This window comes from Anomaloglossus baeobatrachus, chromosome 10, assembly GCF_048569485.1.
Source record: "Anomaloglossus baeobatrachus isolate aAnoBae1 chromosome 10, aAnoBae1.hap1, whole genome shotgun sequence".
Taxonomy (NCBI): Eukaryota; Metazoa; Chordata; class Amphibia; order Anura; family Aromobatidae; genus Anomaloglossus; species Anomaloglossus baeobatrachus.
In genome coordinates this window covers 206584631-206597270 of record NC_134362.1, presented here as the reverse complement: position 1 = coordinate 206597270, position 12640 = coordinate 206584631, and the positions used below count along the sequence as shown (strand labels likewise).

Here is a 12640-nt window from a genome sequence, read left to right as displayed (position 1 = left end):
ACAGGAGGCAAGAAGCTGGAGTGATCTGGCCCAGGCAACAAGCACACGGCAAACGAAGGGGAGTGAGGCTTCAGCAACTTCCCTGGGTGACCCCCATAGGGACTAAAAGTCGGGGTTACCCCAAACCACCAAGGGCTAAGGAAGGCGAGTTAGTAGTCACCCTCACAAGTCAGCCTGAAGGACACCTGGTTCCCGCCTGGTTCATCCCAGCTACGCCCGGGTTACTCACCCTGCCACCTGAAGTGAGTAAAAACCCTGAAAGACATTCTGCCTGTGTGGAGTTATTCTGCGCCTTGTGGTACTACGCACCTACACAGGGCCCTGGGGCTTGCCTCACTCTCAGGAGGCTATTCCAACTAACTGCACATATCATCAGCCCCAGGCGTCCCTAAAATCTGCAGTGGCGGTCCCCACTGACCGCAATTCTGAGAGTGGCGTCACGACAAGAAGAAGAACTCCTACCTGTGACCAGATCCAGCCGAGTGGAGTCCCTGAAGGTAATGCACCGACACTACACCTGTGGGGCTTCACACATACATTATTGATCCTGAGTTACCTCCTGTATTATACTCCAGAGCTGCACTCACTATTCTGCTGCTGCAGTCACTGTGTACATACATTACATTACTGATCCTGAGTTACCTCCTGTATTATACTCCAGAGCTGCGCTCACTGTTCTGCGCACTGTAGGCAGCAGTATCTTTCACCTTCTGTCTTCTGTGATTGCAGAGCGGTTGGAGACGTTTCTCCTTTCTGTCATCCTGAGATCTTTGGCCTCCGCTTTTTCCTCTGTGTTCGGGATCGGGAGCCGGATGAGGCCGGTGTCTTTATAATGAACCCTTCAGCAGAGCAGTGGCTGCCGCCTTCTGCTGGTGACGCTGTGATTCTTGCTGCCTCCGTCACTCAGGACGTGAATTTCCCAATATCACAAGTTGTGGAGACAGCGATGAACAGTCCGGAGTGCGGCCGCCGTCCCCAGGAAGATACAGGGGGGGATGGGAAACTGAGGAACTGCAGAGCGTAAATCATAACGCTGCGCTGAGAGATGATCCCAGCAGGACAGAAAGAAAAATACCGCCTGAGAGCGGAAACCGGACCTGAACCTCAATAAAGTCCACGCACCACTCCGTTTGTTCCAGCGCAGCGGCATCACGGGTGCCGCTCATCTCCACGGGTGCCGCTCATCTCCACGGGTGCCGCTCATCTCCACGGGTGCCGCCCATCTCCACGGGTGCCGCTCATCTCCAAGGGCGTCGCGTTGCTCATCTGCAGGGGCGTCGCTCATCTCCAGGGGCATCGCTCATCTGCAGGGGCATCACTCATCTCCACGGGCGCCGCTCATCTCCAGGGGCGTCGCTCATCTCCAGGGGCGTCGCTCATCTCCAGGGGCGCCGCTCATCTCCAGGGGCGCCGCTCATCTCCAGGGGCGTCGCTCATCTCCAGGGGCGTCGCTCATCTCCAGGGGCGTCGCTCATCTCCAGGGGCGTCGCTCATCTCCAGGGGCGTCGCTCATCTCCAGGGGCGTCGCTCATCTCCAGGGGCGTCGCTCATCTCCAGGGGCGTCGCTCATCTCCAGGGGCGTCGCTCATCTCCAGGGGCGTCGCTCATCTCCAGGGGCGCCGCTCATCTCCAGGGGCGTCGCTCATCTGCAGGGGCGTCGCTCATCTGCAGGGGCGTCGCTCATCTGCAGGGGCGTCGCTCATCTCCAGGGGCATCGCTCATCTCCAGGGGCATCGCTCATCTCCAGGGGCATCGCTCATCTCCAGGGGCATCGCTCATCTCCAGGGGCATCACTCATCTCCAAGGGCGTCGCGTCGCTCATCTGCAGGGGCGTCACTCATCTCCAGGGGCATCACTCATCTCCAGGGGCGTCACTCATCTCCAGGGGCATCGCTCATCTCCAGGGGCATCGCTCATCTCCAGGGGCATCGCTCATCTCCAGGGGCATCGCTCATCTCCACGGGCATCACTCATCTCCAGGGGCATCGCTCATCTCCAGGGGCATCGCTCATCTCCAGGGACATCGCTCATCTCCAGGGGCATCACTCATCTCCACGGGCGCCGCTCATCTCCAGGGGCATCACTCATCTCCAGGGGCGTCGCTCATCTGCAGGGGCGTCGCTCATCTCCACGGGCATCGCTCATCTCCACGGGCATCACTCATCTCCAGGGGCATCACTCATCTCCAGGGGCATCACTCATCTCCACGGCCACTGCCTTGCTCATCTCCACGGGTACCGCTCATCTTCAGGGGCGCCGCTCATCTCCATGGGCATCACTCATCTCCACGGGCGCCATTCATCTCCAGGGGTACCGCTCATCTCCACGGGCAGCGCTCATCTCCACGGCCACTGCCTCGCTCATCTCCACGGGTACCGCTCATCTTCAGTGGCGCCGCTCATCTCCACGGGTGCCACTCATCTCCATGGGCATCACTCATCTCCACGGGTACCGCTCATCTTCAGGGGCGCCGCTCATCTCCACGGGTGCCACTCATCTCCATGGGCATCACTCATCTCCACGGGTACCGCTCATCTTCAGGGGCGCCGCTCATCTCCACGGGTGCCACTCATCTCCATGGGCATCACTCATCTCCACGGGTACCGCTCATCTTCAGGGGCGCCGTGTCGCTCATCTCCTGAGCTCTGGGCAATCTGACCCTGCAAAAGAGGTTCTTCAGCAGCTGCACTGTGTATTAGACAGTTCAATGTACATGGAGATGCTGCAGAACCTCCTAGTACATGCCTCAGCCACCGTAAAACCTTCTCATAGGCGCCTCACCCGTCGCAGAACCTCCTAATAGGCACCGCGACCACCGCAGAACCTCCTAATAGGCGCCGCGACCACCGCAGAACCTCCTAATAGGCACCCCGACCACCGCAGAACCTCCTAATAGGCACCCCGACCACCATAGAACCTCCTAATAGGCACCCCGACCACCATAGAACCTCCTAATAGGCACCCCGACCACCATAGAACCTCCTAATAGGCACCCCGACCACCATAGAACCTCCTAATAGGCACCCCGACCACCGCAGAACCTCCTAATAGGCACCCCGACCACCATAGAACCTCCTAATAGGCGCCCCGACCACCGCAGAACCTCCTAATAGGCACCCCGACCACCATAGAACCTCCTAATAGGCACCCCGACCACCATAGAACCTCCTAATAGGCACCCCGACCACCATAGAACCTCCTAATAGGCACCCCGACCACCGCAGAACCTCCTAATAGGCACCCCGACCACCATAGAACCTCCTAATAGGCGCCCCGACCACCGCAGAACCTCCTAATAGGCACCCCGACCACCATAGAACCTCCTAATAGGCACCCCGACCAGCACAGAACCTCCTAATAGGCGCCCCGACCACCACAGAACCTCCTAATAGGCACCCCGACCACCATAGAACCTCCTAATAGGCGCCCCGACCACCGCAGAACCTCCTAATAGGCGCCCCGACCACCGCAGAACCTCCTAATAGGCACCCCGACCACCGCAGAACCTCCTAATAGGCGCCGCGACCACCGCAGAACCTCCTAATAGGCGCCCCGACCACCATAGAACCTCCTAATAGGCGCCCCGACCACCATAGAACCTCCTAATAGGCGCCCCGACCACCACAGAACCTCCTAATAGGCACCCCGACCAGCACAGAACCTCCTAATAGGCACCCCGACCACCGCAGAACCTCCTAATAGGCGCCCCGACCACCGCAGAACCTCCTAATAGGCGCCCCGACCACCACAGAACCTCCTAATAGGCGCCCCGACCACCATAGAACCTCCTAATAGGCACCCCAACCACCGCAGAACCTCCTAATAGGCGCCTCGACCACCACAGAACCTCCTAATAGGCGCCCCGACTACCACAGAACCTCCTAATAGGCGCCCCGACCACCACAGAACCTCCTAATAGGCGCCCCGACCACCGTAGAACCTCCTAATAGGCGCCCCGACCACCGCAGAACCTCCTAATAGGCGCCCCGACTACCACAGAACCTCCTAATAGGCGCCCCGACCACCACAGAACCTCCTAATAGGCGCCCCGACCACCGTAGAACCTCCTAATAGGCGCCCCGACCACCACAGAACCTCCTAATAGGCGCCCCGACCACCGCAGAACCTCCCAATAGGCGCCCCGACCACCGCAGAACCTCCTAATAGGCGCCTCGACCACCACAGAACCTCCTAATAGGCGCCCCGACCACCGCAGAACCTCCTAATAGGCGCCTCGACCACCGCAGAACCTCCTCATATGCGCCTCACCTGCCATAGAACCCCTTGATAAGGGCCTCACCCACCACAGAACCTCCTATTACGTGCCCCGACCACTGCAGAACCTCCTAAACCTCAGCCGTTGCAGAGCCTGCAGTATGTTGGTGTGTGATTGTTGGTTCTGTGCCGGAGCCCGCAGTGTTATAGGATCCGGGGCCCCCACTACCATCGGGCCCCTGAGGGTCAGTAGAGGAGACCCCACCTGTAGGGGGCAGTGGATTGGTTGACATGAGCAATGGCTGCCGTGGCATCAGAGGGGGCGGCCTCCATAGGCACAGAGCACGGCGCAGCCCCCCACCTCCCGGACCCCTCACTGATCTATGGGAACCCTCCAGTCCTGATAACGCCGGGGAATTCTGTATTACATAACTCCCCACCATAGTCCTCATTACTTGTCAGCAGAATCCGGCCCGTCCTGAGCCGCCGCGGACAGAAGAGGTAATGATTGCTGTCACTGAATGGAAACCAGGGGCTGAAAATGGGGAAAACAAAATCCTCCATTCAATATTTGCACTTTTTTTCCGGTGTAAATCACAACTTTTTTTAAAAAGCCCCAACTTGTTGTCGTCATCGCGGCTCCGGCACCGCCGGAGGGAAAAGCCGAAAATTCTCCTCTGTGCAGAGGTTTCCCCCAATCTTGTTAATTCTTTATTAAAGGCGACGTCTCATCTTGTTAAATGACAAATTTGTAATTTTCCTCTTATCATAAAGTGATCTCCAGAATGGAAACATTTTATTCTATAATTTACTGGTCATTGCCACTTCTGCGGTCTGTCAGAGGTGGCAGGTCTCCCAGGCAATGAGCGCAGCGCTTACAAGCTCTTTGCTACAGATCCTGCAGGCGTCGCTCTGAAGCTGGCGGGAACGCCGGATCTGACCGCCTCATCCGATGATGGAAAGAGGCCTCCTCTAGCTGCATGGGACGGGGGCACAGTACGGGGGACGGCGGCTCAGTGCAGGGGACGGGGGCTCAGTGCGGGGGGGGAGACGTCGGCTCAGTGCGGCGGACGGGGGCTCAGTGCGGGACAGCGGCAAAGCGGCACAGTGGGGGAAGCTGGCACAGCGTGGGATAGCGGCACAGAGCGGGATGGGAGCACAGTCCGAATTGTCACTCATCAGGAGCACACCACACCACTAACAGGAAGCTGGGAGGTTGGGAGAGGCGCGTTCCCAAAACACAGATGCACCCGCCCCTTTAAGCCGCTGTCTGGGAGGATGAGGGTTGTAGTGCACGGCGGAGCCGCCTGTGATCTGTAGAATACAATCAGGAAGAAGCAGAAATAAAACTTTACATCCAGACCCGATACTTCTCGCAGCTGAGGGGTTGCTACTATAGTATCTGGTCTGATACCATGTGACACACAGGGGTCCGGCTGTATCTCACAGAGGATTGTCTACGCCGGGTGCCAGTGCAACAGACCTGCAGCTGTGGTCAGTATTAGTGTGATATATGAAGGTTTCCAGTCACTGACCGCACGCGCAGGATCTAAAAATGAAAACAAAAGTAAATTAAAAAGTTGCAAAACTTTTTGCATCACATTGGAAAACCCCGTGACTGTTTAGGGTTTTTTTTTTTCGGGCGGAATTTCCACTTTTGTTAGTTTTTATCAGGGCTGACACCTCTGCTGCTGCCGGGACCTCGGCTCATCTCCCGGGTGCTGCCGGGACCTCGGCTCATCTCCCGGGTGCTGCCGGGACCTCGGCTCATCTCCTGCCGCTGCCGGGACCTCGGCTCATCTCCCGGGTGCTGCCGGGACCTCGGCTCATCTCCCGGTGCTGCCGGGACCTCGGCTCATCTCCCGGTGCTGCCGGGACCTCGGCTCATCTCCTGGGGACCTCGGCTCATCTCCCAGTGCTGCCGGGACCTCGGCTCATCTCCCGGTGCTGCCGGGACCTCGGCTCATCTCCCGGTGCTGCCGGGACCTCGGCTCATCTCCCGGTGCTGCCGGGACCTCGGCTCATCTCCCGGTGCTGCCGGAACCTCGGCTCATCTCCCGGTGCTGCCGGGACCTCGGCTCATCTCCTGGGGACCTCGGCTCATCTCCCGGTGCTGCCGGGACCTCGGCTCATCTCCTGGGGACCTCGGCTCATCTCCTGCTGCTGCCGGGACCTCGGCTTATCTCCTGGGTGCAGCGGCGCCGGAACCTCGGCTCATCTCCTGGGTGCAGGCAGTACCGCCGGGACATGATGGTCCTCCATTACTGACATCCCCGCTACCCTCACCCCTCCCTGCCATGGTGTAATGACTCTTGTGATGTCATCTGCTGGAGTGACATCATACCGGTCACATGACCACAGCAGAATGGGTTAATAGGCAAGTTTTGCTCTTGCTATTGCATTCTCCATTACGGCCATTGGGAGCGGTGACGCACCGGTGTCACCCAACTTTCCCAGGATCAGGCAGAACATGATTAGCGCAATCCTATAGTACCGCGAGCGTCAGGTGGTGCGGGGGTCCCGTCGTCCTCCGCCCACGCTGTGTGCCGGGAATACACAATCGGTGCTGACGGAGGGTGCAGCGTGTGCAGTAACGACCCGGCAACAGCACAACACAGATACGCGCACAATTGGAAGGCGCTGGGCCGGATCGGGTGCAAGTAGCGCGATCCGCGAGACACGACTGAGGTTACCGCAGACAAAGGTGTTTACTGCGGACGTGTAAGAGTGTGTCCGCCGGCCAGTGCCGGGGAAAGGTAACAGACACCCCCCGTCACCCGATCACCCCCCCAACAGAGGCCGCGACATCGGGGGCACAGCGCAGGGGAAAGCATGCCACACTAATCCTGCCATCCTGTACATGCTGCACCATAATACCGCTCCATCAGTGTCATACCCCGGCTGTATAATGACCCCGTACCAGCCGTATGTAATACTGCCATCCTGTACATTATACCACAATGCCGCACCATCAGTATACCACGGTTGTAAAATTATCCCATACCAGCCCTACATAATAGCACCATCCAATATGTGTAATACCGCAATGCCGCACCATCATCAGTATTATACCACAGCTGTATAGTGACTCCATACCACCTCCATGTCATTATGTAATAGTACCGCCCAGTACATGATGTGCCATAATATCGCACCATCAGTGTCATAACACAGCTATATGATGACCCTGTACCAGCCCTATGTAATACTGCCATCTTGTACGTTATACCACGGCGCCGCACCATCATCATTATTATACCACAGCTGTATAAGGACTCCCTACCACCTGTATGTAATAGTGCCATCATGTGCGTGCTGTACCATAATACCGCTCCATCAGTGTCATACCACGGCTGTATAATGACCCCCCTACTACTGTCTACGTAATAGTGCCGCCCTGTACATGTTAAACCACAACGTCGCACCATTACCATCAGTATCATACCACCCATATGTAATAGTGCCATCCTATGCGTGTTATACTGTAACGCCGCACCAGTGTTATACCATGGCTGTTTAATGACCATGTACCACCTCTATGTAATAGTGCCATCCTGTACGTGTTATACCGCATCACCAATGTCATACCATGGCTGTAAAATTATTCCTTACCACCAGTATTTAATAGCGCCATCCTATGCATGATGTACCATAATACCGCCTCAAACCATGGCTGTATAATGACCCCATACCACCCCTATGTAATAGCGCCATCCTGTACGTGTTATACCGCGACGCCGCACCATCATCAGTGTCATAATATCGCTGTGTAATGACTCCATACCACCCCTATGTAATAGCGCCATCCTGTATGTGTTATACCGCAACGCTGCACCATCATCAGTGTCATACCATGGCTGTATGACCTCATATCACTCCTATGTAATAGCGCCATTCTGTATGTGTTATATCGCAACACCGCACCGTCATCAATGTCATTACATGGCTGTATAATGACTCCATACCACCCATATGTAATAACGCCATCCTGTACGTGTTATACCGCGACACTGCACCATCATCAGTGTCATACCATGGCTATATAATGACTCCATACAACCCCTATGTAATAGCGCCATCTTGTACAAGTTATACCGCACCATCATCACTGTCAGGAGTCTGAAAATCTGCGTCGCCTGTAGAAGATGTAATGGAGAATATATATTTTTTGCCATACCTTAAAGTCTAGAAGATGTAGATAATCTTATCTGTAATAACCAATCAGACGTGCGGGAGATAACGGTATTTTTTATACGATTTCTTTTATTTTTTCCTTTAAATAAATGGTTTATACAACATTCGTAGCCAACACGGTGATGTATAATACAACGGCAGACAGCGCCGGCGGTCACATCAGATACCTGGAGCTTCCTATTCTCAGGAGGGAAGCGGATTGCAGTTTTGCCCTCATGCTTTACACTGCAGCTCTGCTTTGCTAGGCAGAGCTGTGATCCAGATCTCTAATTTATCAGCATTCCACCTGCCGTTATGGGGGGGTCCAGTCCAACCCCAATGATGCACCCAGCAGCTATGATGACAGTTGTAGTACATCGGCAGCACCACAGTCATCCACATCAGGGTTAAATTAGACAAATCTCGAAGTTAAAGGGAAAGATCACAAAGAAAATGTCATAAAAATGGCGGCCGACAGGAAGGCGTGGCTACAAGTCACAAGAGGGAGGCCGCCATAATGAGCCGATGAGGTATGTAATCCACCACGAGTCCACTATACACAGACCCTCTGATGAGGACAGTTCCCAGAGTCACCACACGGTGGTGTTATGACGAAGCACAGAAGGGGACAGCACAGGTACGAAGCCGCCGGGGACGGGCGAGGATCAGAAGGGGCGAGGATCAGAAGGTGCTCTCCAGCAGGCAATGACAGCCGCAGCCGGTGGGACAGACCTCCTGAGAGCTGAACCACTCCAGCATGTGAGCCGTGTGCCCACCATGTCCACAGCTCAGGCAGAAGTTAGAAGACCCCCGGACTGCCACGTGGCAGATGGCACACTGGAAGGTGAACCCCTTACAGATGGCACATTGTGTCCCCCGAACCTCACTGCGACAGTGGCTGCAATACACCCCGAATTCTGAGAGAGAGAGAAACAGGGATTCATGTCACAAAGAACAAAAATATATGAGAAGAGCAGCATTATAGCAGTTACATTCCTGTACATAGGGGGCAGTATTATAGTAGTTATATTCTTGTACATAGGGGCAGTATTATAGTAGTTATATTCTTGTACATAGGGGCAGTATTATAGTAGTTATATTCTTGTACATAGGGGCAGTATTATAGTAGTTATATTCCTGCACAGAGGGGGCAGTATTATAGTAGATATATTCTTGTACATAGGGGGCAGTATTATAGTAATTATATTCTTGTACATAGGGGGCAGTATTATAGTAGTTATATTCTTGTACATAGAGGGCAGTATTATAGCAGTTATATTCTTGTATATAGGGGCAGTATTATAGCAGTTACATTCTTGTATATAGGGGCAGTATTATAGCAGTTATATTCTTGTATATAGGGGCAGTATTATAGTAGTTATAATACTGCCCCTATATACAAGAATATAACTACTATAATACTGCCCCTATATACAAGAATATAACTGCTATAATACTGCCCCTATATACAAGAATATAACTGCTATAATACTGCCCCTATATACAAGAATATAACTGCTATAATACTGCCCCCTATGTACAAGAATATAGTAGTTATATTCTTGTACATAGGGGCAGTACTATAGTAGTTATATTCTTGTATATAGGGGCAGTATTATAGTAGTTATATTCTTGTATATAGGGGCAGTAGTATAGTAGTTATATTCTTGTACATAGGGGCAGTATTATAGTAGTTATATTCTTGTATATAGGGGCAGTATTATAGTAGTTATATTCTTGTACATAGGGGCAGTATTATAGTAGTTATATTCTTGTACATAGATGGCAGTATTATAGTAGTTATATTCTTGTACATAGGGGCAGTATTATAGTAGTTATATTCTTGTACATAGATGGCAGTATTATAGTAGTTATATTCCTGCACAGAGGGGGCAGTATTATAGTAGATATATTCTTGTACATAGGGGGCAGTATTATAGTAATTATATTCTTGTACATAGGGGGCAGTATTATAGTAGTTATATTCTTGTACATAGAGGGCAGTATTATAGCAGTTATATTCTTGTATATAGGGGCAGTATTATAGCAGTTACATTCTTGTATATAGGGGCAGTATTATAGCAGTTATATTCTTGTATATAGGGGCAGTATTATAGTAGTTATAATACTGCCCCTATATACAAGAATATAACTACTATAATACTGCCCCTATATACAAGAATATAACTGCTATAATACTGCCCCTATATACAAGAATATAACTGCTATAATACTGCCCCTATATACAAGAATATAACTGCTATAATACTGCCCCCTATGTACAAGAATATAACTACTATAATACTGCCCCTATATACAAGAATATAGTAGTTATATTCTTGTACATAGGGGCAGTACTATAGTAGTTATATTCTTGTATATAGGGGCAGTATTATAGTAGTTATATTCTTGTATATAGGGGCAGTAGTATAGTATGTTATATTCTTGTACATAGGGGCAGTATTATAGTAGTTATATTCTTGTATATAGGGGCAGTATTATAGTAGTTATATTCTTGTACATAGGGGCAGTATTATAGTAGTTATATTCTTGTACATAGGTGCAGTACTATAGTAGTTATATTCTTGTATATAGGGGCAGTATTATAGTAGTTATATTCTTGTATATAGGGGCAGTAGTATAGTAGTTATATTCTTGTACATAGGGGCAGTATTATAGTAGTTATATGCTTGTACATAGGAGGCAGTATTATAGTAGTTATATTCTTGTACATAGGGGCAGTATTATAGTAGTTATATTCTTGTACATAGAGGGCAGTATTATAGCAGTTATATTCTTGTACATAGGGGCAGTATTATAGTAGTTATATTCTTGTACATAGAGGGCAGTATTATAGTAGTTATATTCTTGTACATAGAGGGCAGTATTATAGCAGTTATATTCTTGTATATAGGGGCAGTATTATAGTAGTTATATTCTTGTACATAGGGGCAGTATTATAGTAGTTATATTCTTGTACATAGGGGCAGTACTATAGTAGTTATATTCTTGTATATAGGGGCAGTATTATAGCAGTTATATTCTTGTACATAGGGGGCAGTATTATAGCAGTTATATTCTTGTACATAGGGGGAAGTATTATAGTAGTTATATTCTTGTATATAGGGGCAGTATTATAGCAGTTATATTCTTGTACATAGGGGGAAGTATTATAGTAGTTATATTCTTGTACATAGGGGCAGTATTATAGTAGTTATATTCTTGTATATAGGGGCAGTAGTATAGTAGTTATATTCTTGTACATAGGGGCAGTATTATAGTAGTTATATGCTTGTACATAGGAGGCAGTATTATAGTAGTTATATTCTTGTACATAGGGGGCAGTATTATAGTAGTTATATGCTTGTACATAGGGGGCAGTATTATAGCAGTTATATTCTTGTACATAGGGGGCAGTATTATAGTAGTTATATGCTTGTACATAGGAGGCAGTATTATAGTAGTTATATTCTTGTACATAGGGGGCAGTATTATAGCAGTTATATTCTTGTACATAGGGGCAGTATTATAGTAGTTATATTCTTGTACATAGAGGGCAGTATTATAGCAGTTATATTCTTGTATATAGGGGCAGTATTATAGTAGTTATATTCTTGTACATAGGGGCAGTATTATAGTAGTTATATTCTTGTACATAGGGGCAGTACTATAGTAGTTATATTCTTGTATATAGGGGCAGTATTATAGCAGTTATATTCGTGTACATAGGGGGAAGTATTATAGTAGTTATATTCTTGTATATAGGGGCAGTAGTATAGTAGTTATATTCTTGTACATAGGGGGCAGTATTATAGTAGTTATATTCTTGTACATAGGGGCAGTATTATAGTAGTTATATGCTTGTACATAGGAGGCAGTATTATAGTAGTTATATTCTTGCACATAGGGGGCAGTATTATAGTAGTTATATGCTTGTACATAGGGGGCAGTATTATAGCAGTTATATTCTTGTACATAGGGGGCAGTATTATAGTAGTTATATTCTTGTATATAGGAGCAGTATTATAGCAGTTATATTCTTGTACATAGGGGGCAGTATTATAGTAGTTATATTCTTGTATATAGGAGCAGTATTATAGTAGTTATATTCTTGTACATAGAGGGCAGTATTATAGCAGTTATATTCTTGTACATAGGAGGCAGTATTATAGTAGTTATATTCTTGTACATAGGGGCAGTATTATAGTAGTTATATTCTTGTACATAGAGGGCAGTATTATAGCAGTTATAT

The 12640-nt window shown here is 49.8% G+C and overlaps 1 protein-coding gene across 1 annotated transcript in view; it reads right to left on the bottom strand.

Moving 5' to 3' along the window:
• Positions 1-8461: 8461 nt before the first annotated feature.
• The window catches only part of WDR59 (WD repeat domain 59), a 42340-nt gene continuing 38161 nt past the window's right edge, over positions 8462-12640 (bottom strand). The window contains exon 23 of the mRNA XM_075325449.1: positions 8462-9305. Within this exon, the coding sequence (XP_075181564.1) occupies positions 9070-9305 (236 nt within the window). The 3' untranslated portion in view covers positions 8462-9069. The remainder of the gene's footprint in view (positions 9306-12640) is intronic.